Below are 21869 nucleotides of genomic sequence, written 5' to 3'. Positions count from 1 at the left end.
AAACAAGGTTTAAAATACAGTGTGTGTGCGTGGGGCGGCGGGGGGGCGGGGCTCGATATTCTTAGGGAGAAATGTGTAGGGCTTATAGTTTGTATCACATTCCATTTATATTTTACAGTGTCCCCTTTGAAATGTACAGAACTTGTCAATGAGACAAGAAAAATATCTGTATACCCTATACTCAGTAGACTTGAATTGACCCACAGTAAATTTTTTTTTTTTTCAATGATAAGATGTCGTACAGAGCAGAGGAATCAAAGCTAACCCACTAATCAAAGAATTGGAAGGCCAATTTCAGATGAGAATACTTATTCATATAATCTGTTACACAATTTTCTTCCTGAAAATAAATACCACTGATTAACACATTGCTTGTTATAATCATAGGCTCGAATCCAGTTTCTCAACTGGAACTTCAGCTGGACTGACTGGGCTGTATCATTAATAAATCAAAGTAGAGAACAGGACAAAGCAGAGATGGGAATATGGGTAAAAATGCCAAAGCAGATCGCATTCTTAAACTAACCAACAAGGTGTTTTTGTTGTTGTTTTCCATTCCAGTTGCTATCCAGTAGATTAAGACTCACAGCAACCAACCCCATGTGTGTCATAGTAGAATAAGGATTAAAACAAAAAAAACTCATTACCATCAAGTCAATTCTGACTCATAGCAACCCTACAGGACAGAGTAGAGCTGCCCCACAGAGTTTCCGAGGAGCAGCTGGTGGATTCAAACTGCCAACTTTTTCATAAGCAGCTGAGCTTTTAACCACAGTGCCACCAGGACTCCAGAATAAGAATTACCAACCCATTGCAACTGAGTCTATTCTGACTCATAGCAACCCTATAGGACAGAGTAGAACTGTTCCACAGGTTTTTCAAGGAGTAGCTGGTGGATTTGAACTGCTGATGTGTTGGTTAGCAGCTGAGCTCTTAACCATTGTGCCATTAGGGCTCCAGAATAAGAATTACACATATCAAACTGTATTTCCAGAGATCTTAGTATTTTTTTTTCAATTTTTTATCCAGTCATTATTTATTTAATTGGAAGTTCCATGGTGGCTTTATTCTGATGGCAAGATCTCAAATCCATATTCCTTGATGTCAATGTGAAATAGATTGAGTTTCTGAGCTAATGTTGTGAATAAACTTCCAGAGAAAAGTGTCCTTTTGGTGGCAAAAGAAGATCCCCGGATGGTGCAAATGGTTTGTTTTCACCTACTAATCTAAAGGTTGGCAGTCCAAACCCACCCTGATGATGTGCTTCTGTAAAGATTACAGCCAAGAAAACCCAACAGAAACAGGTTTTTTTTTTTTTTTTAAGTGGTAAGAGTAACAGAAAAAAGACAGTGTCAAGAATCCTACATAATCCTGGTCATAGCGATGCAGAAATGTCTTGGCTCCACAATTTGAATGGGACAGAGATATTTTGCAAGAATGCTGAATGTTCCTTTTTGTATATGGGATGCCAGGAGTGAGTCAACATGGGCAAGCCCAAAAATGAGACACAAAGCAAGTCACCCTCGCAAATTAGAGCAGGCCTCAAGTCTGAATAAATCTAATATGCATTCGGTTTGTTCTTTCTTTTTTTAAATTGAAAAAAGGACTTATGTCTTTTGGTCTCATACATTTAGCTATGAATAAATTGTGAAATAAAGAGCCTATGAAACAATAAACTCACAGTGATGAAGAGAAAACTATCAAATGTTACAACACAAAAAAGAAATCACAGGAGACATATTAAGCATGTCTCAAACTTTTTTTTTTTTTTGGTCTCCAGGCATTTAACTGAGTGTCAACAGTTCTGTTAATCCCTGCAGCTATGGAAAGGCCCTGATAATACGTGCAAAGTAAAACAGGCGCACTTCTCTGCCAACATCTATCATTAATCATTCAGAATCACACAGAAGCTGAATCGTGAAAAGTACAGGCAGACCACAGTTTCAATTTCTCACTGGACAAAAGACTGCTTCAGCTATCAGGAGGCCTGCATGTGCCTGTAACCATGACTGTTGCTGCTGCCCCACAAATGATGAAAAAGTCACCCAGGTATTTAAAAATCACGAAGACTTCATACAGCTGATATGAATGAGCATTTATTCCTACCTCGCCCCACAGAAGTCGAAAGTATAGGTCAAAAGCTGAAAATTAGTCATTTCACAGGAATAAGCAATAAAGCTCCAGAACGGCTGTAAAATGGTAAAGTTGATACGTCTGCAATTACTGTAAAAGGCGCAGCACTTAAAGTGAAAGAAATCACCAGGCTGTAGGGATAATATATCATGTCCAACAAACCGCCAATACCTGCTAGAGGATGACAAAGGGTGATAGTCATTTGTCATTGGGTCCCGCCAAACAAATGATCTTCCTGTTTCCCCAGCTAGAGGTTAGGACAAAGATATAGCTATCATTACTCTAATCATTATTATTATTTTTCATTTTATAAAAGAATACTCTTTGCATAATTCCCCCAAGACAAAGCATGATAATAAATGCATATAAAAAAAAAAAATTCTGTCAGGTAGATTCCAACTCACAGAGACCCTACGAGACAGAGAACTGCCCCATAGGGTTTCCAAGGAGCAGCTGGTGGATTCGAACTGCCAACCTTTTGGTTAGCAGCCGCTCTCTTAACCACTGAGCCACCAGGATTCCAATCAATGTACATTATAAGTAAAATAAGCTCATAGCTTATTTGGAATGGTTATGTGCCAGACACTTCATTAATCGCTTTTCTATAACTAATTTAATTCTCACAAGCTCCAGAGTGAGAGGTAGGATTTATTATCCCCACTTTGTTGGCTGGAAAGGATACTTACACAATTTAATAATTTGCTTGAGATCAGCTAGTTGGTAAGTGGCAGAGTTGAATTCCCATCTGTGTGACTCCAAAGCCCAGCTTTTAAACCTCTACACTAAACCCACTGCCGTCAAGTCAATTCTGACTCATAGCAACCCTATAGGACACAGTAAAACTGCTCCATAGGGTTTACAAGGCTGTAATCTTCATGGAAGCAAAAAGCCACATCTTTCTCGTGTGGAGTGGCTGATGCGTTTGAACCACTGACCGTTCGGTTAGCAGCCAAACTGCTTAACCACTGTGCTACCAGGGCTCCTTACTCTATACTTAAAAAAAAAAAAAGTGCCATTAAGTCAATTCCAACTATAGGACACAGTAGAACTGCCCTATAGGGTTTCCAAGGAGTGGCTATTGGATTCAAACTGCTGACCTTTTGGTTGGCAGAGAGTTCTTAACTACTGCGCCACCAGGGCTCCTACTCTATACTTATAAAAAAAAAAAAAAATTCATTGCCATCAAGTCTATTCCGACTCATAGCAATGCTATAGGACAGAGTAGAACTGCCCCATGTTTCCAAGGAGAGGCTGGTGGATTCGAACTGCTGACCTTCTGGTTAGCAGCCAAGTTCTTAACCGCCATACCACCAGGCCTCCTATTCTATACTACTCTCATTAAATTCAAAGAAATGCAATACAAAAGCAATGTTATTAGCCTCTGTTACTAAATTACACATATGTTATCACAACTTAAAAGTTATTTGGTATTACAAGAAGTAGCCACTATTAGTTTTAACTGCTTAGGCAAAAAGAACTATAGCAAATACAAGGTGTTGGTGCCCTCTATTTGGTAATCGACCACTTAGTTTCAAGAGGTAACCAATTATATGACTTGATAAAATGTATATCTGCCTAATTATGGCAACAATTAAAGGAAAGGAAGGAACAAAGGAAAGAGAGGGGGATGCAGGGAGGAAGGAAGTGAGATAATTCATGTTGTATGCCAAACCTGCGTGAATTCTAATTAGGGCCTTGAATCTGTTCATTTCTGTTCCACCCATTGCTGAGAATTTTCATTTCCACCCCAGATACACTGAATCAGAATCTATAGGTTAACAAGATCCCCAGGTGATTTTCGTGTATATGTAAGAATTTTAACAAGATGCTTTAGGTGATTCTTACGTGTACAGATTCTGATTCAGTATATCTAGGATGGAAATGCAAATTCTTAGCAGGAGGTCAGTCCAAAGGTTCAGCCCTGATGAGAATATCCATTCTGAATCTGCTTTGTTATTTCCTTCAGTTGTACGGGTTATTTCACTCCACAGAACAGAACATTTCACTCCAGACACATCAAGAGCGTTATAAACGGGGCTTCTCATGGCAAAGCTGAGTAACATACTCTATATTCTTCCAAGGTACTCATTTTTTTAAAACTCTAGGATAAAAGTTTTAAATGTCACTTTTCTCATTTCCATGTGACTTACATATTTTCTAAATCACCTTCATTTCAAACAACCATTGTACTAGAATCTCCGTGATCAAGGAAAGACACCATTGTTAATAGTTTTACAAATCCTGACAACCTATATTTAAAAATGGTTCTCTAGAAATGTTAGTATTATGTCTAGAACTCATTCTAGTCTGATGTTATATAAAAAAAAAAACCAAACCCAGCGCCATCGAGTCGATTCCAACTCATAGCAACCCTATAGGACAGGGTAGAACTGCCCCGTAGAGTTTCCAAGAAGCACCTGGCAGATTCAAACTGCTGACCTTTTGGTTAGCAGCCATAGCACTTAACCACTGTGCCATCAGTGTTTCCAAAGAAAAGATAGTACTTTATATATATTTATATATGTATACATATACATATATATATACATGTATATACATATATATTAACTTGGAAGGAGTTGCAGCTCTGGAAACTTTACAAGGTAGTGTTTGTTCACAGTATTTAAAAAAAAAAAAAGCACATTGTATATCGACCTCAAAAAAGCAAATAAAACTTGTTTTGTATTGATAAGTTGAAGAACATAGAGGAGATTGCTGTTTTCTGTTTGTCCTGATAAATTAAAAACTCCATAGAAATCCCTAGGTTCGTTATATTGCATTTATGCACAAACAGAAAGTGTTCCTTTGTTATGGAGAATGTGGCCCCATGTTATGTCACAGCATCCTACTTTGCAGCAATGAATCACCTGACTTAAAAGTAAATATTTAACAACAGAAAGGCTTTGCTCTCTCTCACAGGAAAATGCCTGTCAAGGAATGGCAATGCGTCATTTGGCTACTACTACTTCACACCATTTTTGCATCATCGCCTCATACCTTGGTCATTCTGGCAGATGGCCTTCAGAATACGGTGCCCCAGACCACATTTGCCATGATCAGGGATACAGATCCCTTCAGACACCAGCCATTGATAGCACATCGGGTCCTCACAAGGAACAGATTCCACCAAATGAGGGCAATGTCCCGCCGGCCCTGTGGGTTCCATAAGGACATGGCGCTGCCTTGTTCTAAATCCTAGAAAGAGAGAAAACCAAAGTTTCATAGGACTCCATCGTTATCTGACAAAGGAAAAGAAGAAGCAGTAGGGTAAGGGATGAAACTTTTACTTGAACACAGTTCTAAAGTCTGTTACTTGATGTGTTTTATTTTGCTGGTAATGAGGGGAAGGAGAAAAGGAAATAAAATGAAAAGGAACTAGAGCAGGAAATCTGTCTTCCAAGAGTTTACAACCTAGAAGTTAAACAGGCCAGACATAATCAAATGGAATAATACATACATTCAGTGTATCAATCAACCAGTAAAAATAAATGAAGGCTCTCATTAAAATTGCCTAAAGATACTAAAGATAGATGAATCCGTATCTTAATTTTCCTGTTGTTTTTTGTCATTTTTGTTCCTCTGCACTAAGTTGAAATGCATCTACAGGTTGGCATATCCCTGGTGTCTGGCCATTCACAGCTTCCTGCCCTGAGATTCCCCTACATCACTTCACTGAGACCCCCATGTCACCCTGTCCTATGAAGACAGCACTTCTTTGGACTGGCTAGGCATGAGTTCTACCCTCGCTAGACATGGGTTCCTGGGCTATTATTCAGGCCTATAGAGCCACAAACTCAACGTCAACAGGAGCCAGGTAGGTATAAACTGAGGGAAATGGGTCAACCATGAGCTGTAGGGAGTAGTGGGGTCTATGGCGAAATGGAGGTGTGGGCTTTCTTTTAAATGTCATCACTGTTAGTTGCCATCCAGTCAATTTCGACTCATGGCAATCCCATGTGTGCAGAGAACTGCTCCATAGGGTTTTCAAGGCTGTGATGTGACCACTTGGAAGCAGATCGCCAGGCCTGTTTTCTAAGGCACTTCTGGGTGGGTTTGAACCACCAACCTTTTGGCTAATAGTTAAGCGCGCAACTGTACCACCCCAGGGTCCTTTGCTTTTAAATGGTTGGCTATTATCCAGCTTCCGTTGACTGTTGCCATGAGAGACCGTGGCCCCTCTGTTGCCAAATCTTCTGAATGTCGTATAAGAAGCCAGGCATCCAAGTTTTATTTGTTTTCGTACATGAAATTTATCTCTTTTAAAATAAGGTAAGCTAATTCATATTTTAGTTCTTTAAAAAAGTGAGCTAAAAAAATGATTATAAATAGATCCAACTCTTTTGTCTGTGAGTTTTCAATTTCTGGTCCTCATGGTATGTCTAAAAACTTATTCCTACCTTCCATTGGCTCCCGTATCTTTCTTTCATTGTTTACTACTACAAATTTAATCAACTAATTTCTTTTTTTTTTTTTCAATTTGCATGAGTAATACTTTAAGGCATTATTATTCATTTATTCCTTGAGATTTTAGTAGGAAGATAAAGAGTGTGAGAACATTCAGTTCCAGGAATGAGGGTTAGATACCTTCCTATAAGAGCAGGGAGAAGGGAAAATTAGGGAGCATGAGAGGTGACAAAGCCAGGTACATCTGTTTCACAGTTTTGCCAGGACTATACCTGTTTTCCCACCAATGGTCACTGAAATAAAAAAAGTTATAAGCTCAAGGCATAGTTGAAGAAAGACTGGCTCGTCTTAAGTAGCACAGCCAAAAAAAAAAAAAGGATGCTAGGACACTTTAAATACTAAAAGTGGTTTTAAGCCACAAGAGGAAGCTGGGCTTCCTTAGAATTGTACACAGGCTAAGCAAGTATTTTAGATAGAGTGTTTTATTGGGGTGTTCTTGGTCTAGAGTAACCCACATCCTCCGTTTAAATGAGACGGTTACTTTAAGGATCAGTCTCATAGCATTGAAAACACACACACACATATAAATATATATATACACACATACATATATAAAATATATACACACATATGTGTGTGTATGTACAGATAGGTAGATATATGGAGCCCTGGTTGTACAGTGGTTAAAAGTTTGGCTGCTAACCGAAAGGTTGGCAGCTCAAATCCACCAGCTGCTCCTCAGAAACCCCATAGGGCAGTTCTATTTTGCCCTACAGGGTGGCTATAAGTCTATGAGTTGGAATCAGCTCAATGGCTTCTGCCCTGCTTCATACCTCCCCATCTACATCAAATAGTCAAAATAATACAAGCAGAAAACTTCAGCTCCTTTCCTGGGCCACCCAGAAAAGAGACAAAGGGGGCATACAGAACTCTGAACTATACCTGACAAGCATCAAGCCACAATGACCTCCAAGCTCCTGCTGCCATGCAACTTGAATGACCTCTGTCCTTACAAATGATGCAAATATACCACTCACTTATTTTCTTATGTTTGTGTTTTTTTTTTTTTAATGTATTTATTTAAGCAAGAAATGGTTTGGATCCACGTGATTCATATTTATATTGATATTGTTTAGAGATAGACTCAGAGTTGAGCAGAGAAACTCAGCAGTCTTTAGTGAGGGATTTGGGGATGTCCTGTTGGAAGGAGCTTGATGCCATTGAGGGGCATATGCAGTTCCTCTCTATAAATAGAGTTGCATCCAGCTCACCATAAATCCATAGATTACATCTCCTTAGTCAGTAAATCCTTTCAGTCTTTCATTTTGTGGTGCCCTTGTCCAGACTCTACCTAGAATCAAATCATAGCACAAGCTCAGCATAAAACAAAAACTGTGGATCCTCTTGTTAGCACTCTCTTTAATCACACATTGGCATTCATGTCTGCAATAGACATCGGGCTTCCCCAAGGTGCTTCTCTCCTGAAAGCACAGCAGCCATGTCCACAGTGGCTGAAGCCAGACAACCGCTGGCCTTACCTTACTGAATTCCACATTAATCAGGTAGCAAACCAGTTATTGTCAAGTTGATCCTGACTCATGACAACCCCAAATGTGTCTGAGTAGAGCTGTGCTTCTTTCATAGGGTTTTCAAGGCTGATTTTTCAGAAGTAGATTGCCAGGCCTTTCTTTCAAAGTGCCTCTGGGTGAGTTCAAACCTCCAACCTTCTGGTGAGTAGCCAAGTGCATTAACCATAATACTACCCAGGGCCTTAATCAGGCAGTATCACTCAGTAAACAGTAACTATGGTGTGCAGATCACTGGACTGTCCTGTGCGGAGCCACAGGAGGAATAGAAAATGTACGTCTGCTCTTCACAGAGCACATAATCTAACAAGGGAAAAGGCACACTCATTAAATAAGCATCTACCCTATGCCATGACTGAGACAGCTACTTTCCTTATTATCCAAAATTAATACATCCTCAAAACTTCATAAATTACTATTCCCCATTTACATATGTGGAAGCTAAGGCTCAGAGATAATTACATCTCCAAAGGCGTATTACTGATTAAATGGACGTGCAGGAAATCCAGCTGAGGTCTTATGAGCCACTGCTTCTTCACAAGAAAGGAGTTAAAGTCAGCTCTTGTGTACTTGTGTGCTAGTCCTGCTTTATAAAATTGGGGGTACCTGAGAGTATCATGGATCATTTCATTAAACTAAGATGTACAGATTGGATAGTGAAATTTGGGGCACAAGGTAGCAGGAAGGAGCTCCAGTAATCACTTCTTGACCACAGATTGACTTTAAGTAAAATTTTAGCATATCAGAAGTTTTTTTCTGGGAACCTAAGTTTAGGCTTAGTGTACACAGTCTATTGGACTTAACTGTTGTTGTTAGTTGCTGTCAAGTCAGACTCATGGCAACCCTGTAATGGAATTATGTCCCCCAAAATATGTATGTATCAATTGGGTTGGGCCATGATTCCTGGTATTGTGTGATTTTCCTATATGTTGTAAATCCTGCCTCTATGATGTTTAATGAGGGAGGACGGGTGGCAGTTTTGTTACTGAGGTAGGACTCAGCCTACAAGATTAGATTGTGTCTTGAGGCAATCTCTTAGATATAAAAGAGAGAAGTGAACAGAGAGACATTGGAACCTCATACCACCAAGAAGGCAATGCTGGGAGCATCCTTTGGACCTGGGGTCCCTCAGTGAAGAAGCTCCTAGTCCGGGGGAACACTGATGAGAAGACCAACAGAGAGAGAAAGCCTTCCCCTGGAGTTGACACCTTGAATTTGGACTTTTAGCCTACTCTACTGTAAGAAAATAAACTTTCCTTTGTTAACGCAATCCACTTGTGGTATTTCTGTTACAGCAGCACGAGATGACTAAGACAAACCCCATGCGTGCAGAGTGGAACTGCTCCACAGGGTTTTCAAGGCTGTAACCCTTTGGAAGCGGATCACCAGACCTGTCTTACGAAGGCTTCTGGGAGAGTTCAAACTGCCAACCTTTCAGCTAGTAGTGGAGTGCTTTACTGTTTGTGCCACCAAAAAAAAAAAAACCTAACCCAGTGCCGTTGAGTCGATTCTGACTCATAGCGACCCTATAGGACAGGGTAGAACTGCCCCACAGAGTTTCCAAGGGGCGCCTGGCGGATTCAAACTGCCGACCCTTTGGTTAGCAGCTGTAGCACTTAACCACCACGTCACCAGGGTTTCCTTGTGCTACCCAGGGACTCCTTAATTGGACATAACTAGAAAAGACGAAATAGTGGGCCATGAAAAGAAAAGGGAAGATGTATGGATGGCAGAAGAAGGATCAATGATTTTCCATAGAAGCCTTGGAAGAATTAAAAGAAGCCAAGGAGGAGTAATCTCAGGCTAACCCTGGATTTCTACATGTGTTAGTGGCCCAGAAATGTTCACATGAGCTTCCATAGGGCTATCCGTGCGCCACACCATGTCTCTATCCCAACACCATTTGGATGGCTTGAAGAAATATCCAGCAGGTTAAACAAAGATGACAGAGTTTATACCATCTTTTTTTGAAAATTTATTGTGGTAAATATATATATGCAACAAATTGTTTGTCATGTCAACATTCTGCACCTGCACAACTCAGTGACATTAACTGTGCTTATCATGTTGTTCGACTAGTGTCATTATCTGCTTCCAAATTTTCCTGTCATCCTTATCAGAAGCTCAGTGTCCTCTGAGCAGTGAGCTCCCCTTTCCCCCTCCCTCCCACCCGCCCCTGGTAACCCCTATCCTAAATACTTGATATAAGTGGATTTATACACTATTCCATTTGTCTGCATCTCTGCTGGCCCTGGTTGTTGGGTTAAAAACTCAACAGTCAAAAAACCTGAACAGTCTTGAATCTTCCATTTCAACTCTTTAAAATCCAATTGTCATTCCTATAGGGTAGCACTTTATATTATCATTATTAGTTTACAGCCTGTTGTGAATACAGAAAATAAGAAGAAGCAGTGATGGGTGACTATGAGAATGAGGACCCTTAGTGCCCAGAATGAGAATTGGGCACAGGACCTCATCAATCCCAACAAACACACAGACATGAGGAAACAGTGAAAAGAAAAAACCATCTCTCAGCATACACATTATCTGTGACAAAGCAAAATGATTTTATAGACTCCTCATTAAAGGTGGAACCCATCTAGCAGGCAAGGACGGAAAATGGAAATTTTCCCCATTATTATATGGGATCTAAAACTTGTCAGTATTTTTCTACTTCAGTGTGTTATCTACACTGATTTGACTAAAGCATAAAAGACACTCTTTATAAAGGCAAACATGTTTTCTCAGCTTCAAGATATCTTTTCTGGTGGGGATTTTTAGGATCTTAGGTGTTATGGTTGGAGGAAGGGAACTGTTTGGAGAAAAGAGGGAAGTTTCTGAAGGCCTACCACATAAGCAGTCATGTACTGTGACACTATGTGGGGAAAGAACCATCAAATTCCTCTTTAGAATGACTTCTGCGGGCAAAGCTGCCTTTCTGGAGTATGTTTGAAAAGAACAAGGATATCATAAAAATGTATGTCTGTGTATCAAAATGATTTTTAAAAAACGCATCATATCTCCACTTAGAGTATGTCCATCTGCATTTTTTCAGGTTATTTTTCTTTGACATACCTGTAATTATAACTCTATGGGATGTCTCAAAGATAAAGCTGTAAATGATAAAACCTGATCCTATTTAAACTCCTCTTGAAAGACGTTCTAGCTTCACTTGACGAGTTCCGACCTGCCGAGCACAGGTCCTCTTGCTTGCCTGTCAGAGAGCTGATGGAAGGGTGTGGAGGCTGTGTTCCACAGCTGTGTACAACAGCGTACTTTCTGACACACTCTCAGTAGCTGACAGCCACGTGCGTTAGATGACTCCTGACTGAAAGGTGTCTGATCAAGAACTGCAGTAATATGAAGATAATTTCCACAATAACCTATTTACTCTCTTGGGTAATAAAACATTTCCTGCTTTTCCGATCTCCTCCTACTATTCATTTGTGGGTGTGAAAACAGGGGACATACCAAGAAAATAACATAGTGACTGAGAAAAAGTGAAGAGGTAAAAGTAATTATCTCTGATTTTCCACCTATATTTTCTTAAATCCTATACCTCTCTCTCTCTGGCACAGCCTTTAAGAGCTCGGCTGCTAACCAAAAAGGTCGGCAGTTCAAAACTACCAGCTGCTCCTTAGAAATCCTATGGGGGCAGTTCTACTCTGTCCTATAGAGTCACTATGAGTTGGAATTGACTCAGCAGCAACAGGCTTGGTCTGATGTGTATAAATATACATACATATATATATATACATATTCGCACCTGGGTGGTACAAACAGTTAAGCCCTGGTGATGTGCTTCTGAAAGGTCACACCCTTGAAAACCCTATGGAACAGTTCTAGTCTCCACACAGGGGATCCCCATGAGTTGACAGCAACTAATAACTGTAACAATAGAGGGAGAAAGGAGATACCATATTTAGGGAAGTATGAGTGTACTAGACTTTTGCTGGTATGTTCACTGCATTTCTTTATGGTAGGGAATTCAAATGTGATGCTAAACACTCTGGTTTAAATCCCAGTCTTTTCAATGTTTAATGCATTAGCCTGTGTCCCCAGACTCTGTGGAATTCTAACCTACATTTCGCTTGTGTCAGTCAGTGACTCTGGTAAAATCCCCAGCAGGATCATGGCACAGAACAAGACTGACAGAACCTCAGACCTCATGCTCACAAATCAGTAGCAATAACATGGAGATTACTTAGCATCATTATAACATGGCTGGACTCCTTGTAGGCACAGAATCATTCCCCTAGAGGGAAAACTCCATGCTTTATTTTTTCCAAGAGGGATTACAGGCAGGTGGTCCTGACAAGTTTTTAACAAAAGCTTAAAAATCAAAATTCTCCCTGCTCTGGGGAAGCATTTATAAAGCAGCAAACTCCCAGACCTGAGTAACGATCATTGCAGTGACAGCCTCTTTTGTTTCTGATCAGTAAGTGCCAAGAGCGGATCAGTTAGCCTCAATGTAGGTCCGATCAAATTTCCTGGGTAGTGACAACAGTTAAGCACTCAACTACTAACCAAAATGTTAGCAGCTCAAACCCACCCAAAGGTGCCTTGGAAGAAAGGCCTGGCAATTTGTTTCCAAAAGTCACAGCTGGAAATCCCTACGGAGCAGTTCTACTCTGCAACAGATAGGGTCATGACAAGTCAGAAGGGACTTGACAGAAACAGGTTTCCTTTAATGGGCCCTTCATTAAAAAAAAAAAAAAAAATTTTTTTTTATAAAACAGAGACTTATTCTCATCAATCCAACATGTCACTAATCTCTGAGGAAGGCCGCATTTTGCTTTGTCACAGATAATGTGCATGCTGAGAGATGTTTTTTTCTTTTCACTGTTTCCTGATGTCTGTGTGTTTGTTGGGATTGACGAGGTCCTGTGCCCACTTCTCATTCTGGGCACTAAGGGTCCTCATTCTCATAGTTACCCATCACTGCTTCTTCTTATTTCCCATATTCACAACAGGCTGTAAACTAATAATGATAATATAAAGTGCTACCCTACAGGAATGACAATTGGATTTTAAAGAGTTGAAATCAAAGATTCAAGGCCGTTCAGGTTTTTTGACTTGGAGTTTTTAACCCAACCTCCACCTTTTCTTTCAAGTCCCAAAGCTAAGCCTCCCTTTGGCAAAGTGGCAAGATGATACCTGTTCAGGGAAAAAAGCCACACACCCCAGTTACCTGATGTTCTCAAGCTATTCCTGGCACATATACCCTCCCTCGCACAACTGCAACCTACTTTCTCTCTCCCCACAAAGGCAACTCACTGATGCTAAGATTCATCTCCTGACCTTTTCCACATTTGCTAAACCAGGTCAATGATTTGCTCTAAGATGTGCTGGTTAACACGGGCTAATGTGGAGAAGCCATGAGCCAGAATTGACTCGACAGCAACAGGTTTGGTTTGGTTTTTAATGTGGTATAAAACACACAAACGACTGCTCTACTAAACTTAGGGTTGGAGTTATACTTTGATCCAGCCTTCTTTAGGCTTATGGAGGAAATCAACTAAGGAAGCCTGTTGTTTGAAGGGAAACCGAATTGAGAAGACAGGAATCTATGTCCTTAGTGCTGGCCTGCCATTAGTGAATCACTATGGGATTTCAGAAACCTCGCTTCAATTCTCTACACCCTAGTTTTTACATTTTATGAAATGTTATATGTTTACTGTGCCTAAATACTGATGCAAAGTTAGGCAGTGTCTCAGGAATGTGGACAGGGTGTATTTTCAGGAGTCTACTTACATAACAGGGAAGTAGGGGCTCATGAGGAGAAAGTTTGGCATAAGAGCATCTTGGGGGGAATGGGGCAAATGGAGGCATCAGAATGAGATGAGTCTCCAAAGTGGGACAGCTCTCAGTTACGTGGAAAAGGAAGGCTGGAATAAAAGTTAAAAGAGCAAATTTTCATAAGAAGCTTTGCAAAAGTTTGGGCTCAAATGATAAAAATGTAATATAGAATTAGGAAAAGGTACATCCTCTCAGTTGCTATGCAGAACCTATGGCCCTAAAACAGTGAGGGCTAAAGAAGACAAAAAATTTGATAAACACCTGTTAAATCTGACACCCAGCATTGCTTCTACCTTCTTGTAGCTTCAGTAACTCATTTTTCCTTGAGGAAGTCACCTCTTCCTCATTCTCAACATGTGACACCTGAATGGGACTGCCCCTCTCAAGACTCCAGTGGTGGTCGGATGCCCAATCAAAGCACCACACCTCCAGTCAGAATGACTGGTTCAAGGACAAGCACATGACACAAAAGCCAATGAGATTTAATTACAGGATTTTTCCCGAAACTATGGGGAAAGGCATTCCTACCTGCTTTATTTACTGTCTAAACCAAAAATCCATGCTGGGCTTCACTGAATGGAGATGGCCTGTTTGAAAAGGAGCCTAAAAGTAGAACCAAGAGATGGAGAAACAGAATTGTAAAGGTAGAGAAAAAGTGACAGAAAGAGGCTGAGACTTAATGACCTCATTTATAATTTTGAATGTAGCTCAACCTTTCCTTCTATTTTCAGTGATATGAACAAATAAATTCCCTTCTTTTGGCTGAAGTCAGCTTGAGTTGTGTTTTTGTCACCTACAACCAAAAGGTCCCAAGGGATATAAGGCCCGCTTGGCATGTTGTATGTTCTACAACTCTGAAAACAAAGAAAAGGCAGCCCTCAATACAGCCCAGTTGTGTCTGCATGGAAAACATTGGCCACGGTAGCTGGAGAAAGCCTAGATATGACCTCAAGTGATTTTCCAGACAGTGACCTTCAACACGAGTGCCATGGGTAGATCATGGAGGACTGGTTCTAAGCACACACAAGTAACCACGCTGAGTCCACAGGCAACTACAAGAGACCTGCACGGTTTGATCATACATGTGTGGATTGCAAAGCCACCAACTGTATTAGTATTTATAAGAACTAATTTGTGTCCACAAACTGAAGGTGCCTGGGGACATTCTGGTTACAAGTCAAACAAGGCAGTAGTAGCATAGGCCTCCTCTAGGCTCCACTGTGATCTAGATTTCTATGTCTTGAAAGAATTAAAGTTAGCTTCTTCCTGCCCTACACTCAATACATATCTTCCTCCTCTCACTCAGGACAAAAGAGTCAGGATAAAGGGAAAAGCCAAGGGACATATGCGTGTGAACCTGGGTGTGCACATGAGTGCGTGTGAGCACTCCAGGGATAACTGAAATACGAGTTTGTGAATAAATACAGCATTACGCTGGGAGCCAGGAGCTGGAAACGCCAGCTTTGCAGCATCAAGAACTTGGCCATTTATTCGTTTAGGGCCTGGCAAACACAACCTGACTTCTGGAATGTCCCTGGATCTCATTTCCCTTTGTTAACAGAATGTTTCTTTTTAGCACTACCATTTAAGGACACACAATAGAAATTGAAGGGTCAATGAAAGAGAAGGCCCGATGTCAGAAAAAAATAAGCTTTTAATGATGGACATGTATGTATTTTAAGCACAGACTAAAAAAAAAGAAAACAAGACTATAAAGGGCTACACCGTTAAATAGGCATATCAAGTTTGAAAATTTTACTTTAAGCTTAAGGACAGCATCAAAAAGTAAACAACGCACAGGACACCACTCATGAGAATATGGGATATAAGATGAAATTCAGCATGTGAAATCTAAAATAAATCCGTAAATAATAAATATTGAAGACAGCTGTTTTCTGATATAATTACCAAAATTATTTTTAACTCCCTCAGTATAATCATCGTGTATATAAGTGTACACAGGCATGCACACATGTGTGTGCACGCATGTATGTATACATATTTAGATAACATTAAACAACAATAGTCACTTCACTAGCTATTAGCCTAATTGGAAGCTCAGTCAAGGTCGAATTCTGTGCTCCACAGAAACGCCTCCAAATGCTTCCGTAACAACTGAATGCAGCCCAGCTTGAGCTAGTTATCTAAATTTTACAAACAAATACTTTCTTAAGCAGGTTTAATCAGCTACTTAGCTACAGAATAAACACGGGCACACTGGCAGTAAACGATGCACACACAAATGAGGCTCTCACCTTTCCTCCCCTGAGGATCACGGCAGCTTTCATGGGTGCACAGGCCCCAGGCAGACCAGGATGAGACGATGCAGTCCGTGGAGCAAGGGATGCTGCAGAGCTGAGAGGCCACAGGGGCAGGTCCCAAGCACAATGTCTTTTCCACAGGTCTAGAAACTGAAAGACAAAAAAGAAAGAGTGGCCACGGCACATTCTCTGGGCACCCCTGGCATTGTTCCTGTCTTGATTTCTGTGTCTGCTTTGCCCACACCAGCTTCACAGTTGAAAAGAGTATATTCAAACAAAATACCAGTACTCTCAAATACTCAGTGCTTAACTCCACATGAATATTTTGGGTGAGGAAAGGAAAAAAAAGACAGTGATAAAGGACATGCACTTGAGTTTGCCATTTCACAGACTATTCCCCTGGAATCCATCGGATGACAGGAAATATCGTAGATACAAATTATCTAGAGTTATGATTAAAAAAAAATTAAATGGCTTTGTGAAGTTTCAAGATGAGTCTATCTTGACTATATAAATGACTGGATGGCTGTGGAAAAATCAAAATCAAGCCCCTGAGGCGAGGTATTTAGCATAACCAATCTACTGCTGTGATTCCCCTGAGGGGTGGAGCTCTTGAAGACATGGAAGAAAAATGGTTCTTAGAATAAGAAGAAAATTCAGGGTCTGTGACTGCAGGACTGCCCCCTGGAAATCGGTTTCATTAGTGAGGCTGCCTGGAGGCATAAGGCAGTGTGCAAGGAGCCTCAGGGAATGACAAAACAGGAGCCTTTGGACTCTTCTCGGGGTGCAGCTACAGCTAGAGGGTGCTGGACCTGGGTTACCTGAGGAAGGAAAGACCATCTGTCTGTCAATGGCATCTACCACATGCCCCTCTGTACGCATACCCACCCTGGGCACCATGAAAATACCCAGATGAAGGAGAAGACAAGATCTTCATCCCTGTGAGGATTAAAGTATGATAGGAGCCAGGACAGAAATACCAGAAAGCTACTCGATAAGAATATAGTCAGGCACGTAAATAAGTAGGCCATATAAGTAAATAGGTTTGCACAGAGTAAGCCAATGCTAAGGAAGAATTGGAGCAATTCACAGTCTGTGAGCAGATGGTCTATGCTCAGAAGGTTGTTTCTTATGGTCTAGCTTCCACGATACTCTAAATGTTTCCTATATTTACTTCCATCCATTTAAGCAGATTAGAAATGGTTCAAAGGTAGGGCCTGGGGTGAGAGGATGAAGTGGTGCTAACACCGCCTACTGACCATCATCATCCTTTACAGATACATACCAGTGAAATCTGGTAAAGTTGACAGTAGGTTGCAGCTATGACCAGCAGAACTTTGAGCATAAGCCAAAACAAAAACAAAATAAAACAAAATACTGGCTCCAAAAAGCTGCAATGTATGGGAAACAGCCATTTTTACGTGGACAATGAGGCGGCATGAAGGAGTGAAAGGAAAATAATATTTTATTTATTTACAAGTGATTACTTTCCATGTTATCAAAAGGAGTTGACTTGACTTCAAATAAAGGCAGGGGCAAAGTAAAACTGCTAAAATAAATGTAAAAGGTTGACAGTCATGTAGAGGGAAAAGGAACAGAGAACAGATACTGGGAAGAGAAAAGGGAATAGATGGCGAGGCTGAGGTGAGGTGGTGATCAAACAGAGCTCATGCTGGCAATGATGACAGTGCGAGTGGGTAGTGGGAGCCACCAAAAGTGGAACGAACATATGAGGCTGATGAACAGTGGGTAAAGAAGAGCCTGAGAAATTGGGGAGGGGTTGTGAATCCCTCCCCAAGAGTGAGGTGGACAAGACAAATGGAACAGTCATTCATGGAGTAAATCGTGCATTCGCTCCAGAACCACTGACTGAGTGGCCACTACCAAGGAAAGGAAAAGCCACTCACCTAGTCAAATTAACCAATAGGGTTTACTGAGTGAGAAAATGTACAGGAGCAGGGAGTGTCCAGAAGAGAGTCTGTTCAAGCAGCACAAGTTCAGGGTGTTTAAAGGCAATTAGAGGATCGACTCAACAGCAATGGGTCTTGTTTAGTTTTAGGGGATTTCCAGTAGGGACATTATAATGATTGGGTCTTAGATGTGTCCTTATTGAAAGGAAGGTTTTACAAAGTAGGGTCTTTCTTTCACTGGTTTCACAGGTATACTTGTCTGGTGGGAACTGGTTGTGTCTGGTATGGTGAGTCAGAAGAATCCTTCAACATCAAGTTGTTTTTTTGGAAAAGTCTCTGTGGTTAAACACTGAAAACTCCCTATTGTTCTGTTAAGGTTTGTACCTGGCACAAACGGCCATTTGGATTTATTGTTTTCAGAAAGGTTCAAACCTGACACGAGCTGTCACTTTATTCTTTACTTAACACCCCAAATCAGGCTCTCAGTCTAGAAGGATGAACCAAGTAGCACATTAACAGAGTTGAAGGAAAAAGGTGCTTCAGCTCGTTGCATAACTAACTAGAAAGCTGCATAGCTTCAGGTCTTAAGGCAGAAGAGTGGACACTGGTCCATGTTTGTTAGCTTGTGTTTTCTCAAATTCAAACTTTAGTTCCAAAAACAAAACCTCAGTGATGATAGAAAAGGAAGTGGTATTATAAACTGATTAAGTTATTTAATAAACATTTATAGAGCATGTTAGGCAGTGGTTGTAAGTATCTTATTAACTTATTTAATTTTCGAGATTTTCCTTTGAGATATATATTGTTATCTCTAGTTTAAAAATAAGTCACAGAAATGCTAACCCACTTGCCCAAATCCCTTCTGGTGACAGGGGAGCTGGGATTTGGGTCCAGGCAATCTGGCTCCAGAGTCTGAGCTTTTAGTCACAGCACTGTGTGGCCTTCCCATTAGCCATTCAGCCTGTATGCATTAAGTGCCTGCCACAGGATAACATTGTATTAGGTGCTGAAGGCACAACAGTGAGTAAAACAAAGTGTCTGCCTTCACAGAGTCTATATTCCATTGTGCACTCCAGGATTCCAGTACTCATGTACTAATCATATGTGAGTCTGTGAGCCCTGATGACAAGAGCGGAAATCTGTCACTATTTTCCTTGCCACTGCTGCTTCCCTGCAACACCCGACTTTAAGTGTCTGATGGTCAACGCTGAAAAGATACCCAAATCCTCTGAGCTCCAAGACCCAGCAAACAGCTGCTGCCACAACCTCTGTACCTAGGCTTGGGCCCTGGAGCTGAAACTCCTCAATCTACTAAAACACCTCCTAGGCACACAGTAGGCCTGCATTAAATCCCTCTGGAAGCTCCAGAATGTTTGTGCAGGAAAGACTTTGGAGCGGTAAGGGAGTTGGAAAGGGGCTGGGAACTTTCCCTAAGCTGTGTTTGTGCAAACACTGTTCTTACACAGATATTACGTTTATTTGCCTTATTTTTGGAGGGCTGTTGAAGGTTAATGGGAGGAGAGGGGATGTGCAGTTAAGCCCCCTGAGTGCCCTCCTTCCCTTTTGATAAATAAGTGAACTGTCCATTAGTTGACTGTTGAACATTAGGGCTAATGGCATTCCTAAAACAAGCTTTGAAAGTAGAAAGGGACATTGTATATTGGAGAAGAGCAACGAGAGTCTTCCCTGGGGGCTGCTAAATGACATAATCGGAGGCCCAGCAATGGGCACGAGGCCATTTGTCAGAGCAGTCATGTTTCTTCAGCACCTGCTGCTTTGATGGACAGTGGATCTTAATCTATTACAATAAATTCTTCCAGTCCCAGGTGACATGTCCAAGATGCTCCACTTAGGCATTGAATTAATGTGCTTAGGTCAACCTACCTCTGTCACAGACCCACGGGCTACATTTGCTCTAGAAGTAAATCATAAGGAAGTCACAAAGCGCTTACCAGTTACAGACCACTTCAGTCACTTTCCCGAGAATAGTGAACACAGGATATTTCTAGACTATTGATGGTTAGAGCTAGAAGAGAGCTTCAGAGCTCATATGATCAAATTCATCAATGTTATAGAAAAATTGTGGTCCAAAGACCCCAGTGGTTTCTCCAAATTTTCTCAGCAAGTCCAAAGCAGAAGAAAGCTGAGCCTTGTCTGCTGAAACCCAGCCAGCTGACTCACAGCCATCCTCCTCTTCCTTCCTCTTGGTTTTCCTTCCATGGAATAAAGACATCAGAGAGTACGGATGAGGTCATTTATACCAAGGATATTTGTTTATGGATAACACTAGAGGCAGCTAGAGACACAACAGGTCCCAGGTACCTAGGAAGCCTGCAGGCCAATAAAAAAAAAAAAAAAAAAGTCCTACTCTTCTGCAGTTACAAAAACTCAAACCCCAGACCTCCCCCAAGGAGGAGGTAGTAAGACCAAAATTTGCTCCACGTCATAAGGGCTATCTATGCACTTTATTTGTGCAAACAGCTAATGTACTCTGCTATTTTAGTGCAGTTAATGTACTCCGATTCTAACAAAGAGGCTGGGGGTCTGGGTCCACCTGAGAAAAAAAGGTTTGGTGATCTACTTCTGAAAAAAATCAGTCATTGAAAACCTTACAGAGTACTGTTTTACTCTGACACACATGGGGTCACCATGTGGCAGATTCCACACCACAGCAAGTGTTTTTTTATTCTCATGGTAATACAGTTATCTTGGTGGAGAGGGGCCATCATCTGGGCAACAGGCGTTGGTCTGTCTATGCAGTTTACTCTTTATTGGACCCTCCTTTCTCCTTGGTCCTTGTTTGTAATAAGAATGTGCTGCTTTTCTGCTCACCTGCACTCCTTTCTCTGAATTCACTGACTTAAATGGTCTTATTTCTATTAACCAACTCTGTCTTCTCTAATGCGATGAATCCCTGCTCTAATCAGTGTGCCTGTTCAGTGCACGCCTGTGTCTGTCCTACTTTCTCTGGCTGTCACTAGGCCATGCCACCTTGAAGCCTTCTGCCATTCCTGCCCTGACCAATTGCCCGGCCAGATCAGCATTTATCCAAGGTCTTACAGGCTATTCAGGTTTTGTAGGCAGCACTGTTAGTCCCCACAGAAACCTCTTGTGGCCCCAAGTGTTAAAGAGCCCAAATAACTTATATTTTAGCTAAACCTTGATCACTGCATAGCAGCATCTTCCCAAATGCTGGGGAATGTATTACAGTATTGTAAGTGATTGCACATACAAAATAGTCATTAATGTTTGGGATATTTTGGTGCCTAACCTGGAATTTTTCATTTGCAATATGAAATTATTAAATTGACCTGCCTTACAAGAAATGTTAAAGTCTGCTACTAATGATTGCAAAGCTGCTTTTAATAATGAATTACTCCGTGAACAGAATTTTAATCAACGAGGGGGGATATACGCTGGGTAGGTGATATGTTTAATGTTAAAAAAACAACAACACTGTTTTTAATTTTAGAAATGTACAAGGTTCATGATTTTCCCTAATGACAACGTGATTTCAGATGAGCATACAAATTCAATCAAAATGAACTGTAATTAAGAAAAAAATGCCTGTTGTGATTATTAGCATATGACTGCCATTGTAAAGAAAAGTGAGTCCCTTCACATTTTATTCTTTGAAATTAAATCAAGCTCTAATCTAAACTTATTTGAATTAACACAGAAGAAAGTTAACTTGGGAAAGATTCAACAAGAGTGTATTATGACTTCCCATGCTGATGGCCATTTTGTAAGATCTAACTTGTGATGCATTCTAGTTC

At 40.9% G+C, this 21869-nt stretch overlaps 1 protein-coding gene across 1 annotated transcript in view; it reads right to left on the bottom strand.

Moving 5' to 3' along the window:
• Nucleotides 1-21869, bottom strand: part of THSD7B (thrombospondin type 1 domain containing 7B) — a 989424-nt gene that overhangs the window by 517473 nt on the left and 450082 nt on the right. The window contains exons 6-7 of the mRNA XM_049889254.1: nt 16178-16333; nt 5131-5328 (exon numbers count right to left, since the gene is read on the bottom strand). Of these exons, the coding sequence (XP_049745211.1) occupies nt 5131-5328; nt 16178-16333 (354 nt within the window). The remainder of the gene's footprint in view (nt 1-5130; nt 5329-16177; nt 16334-21869) is intronic.

Source organism: Elephas maximus, chromosome 6 (assembly GCF_024166365.1).
Source record: "Elephas maximus indicus isolate mEleMax1 chromosome 6, mEleMax1 primary haplotype, whole genome shotgun sequence".
NCBI lineage: Eukaryota > Metazoa > Chordata > Mammalia > Proboscidea > Elephantidae > Elephas > Elephas maximus.
Note: the sequence above shows the minus strand (reverse complement) of the source record. Positions and strands in the feature narration are given on the sequence as shown.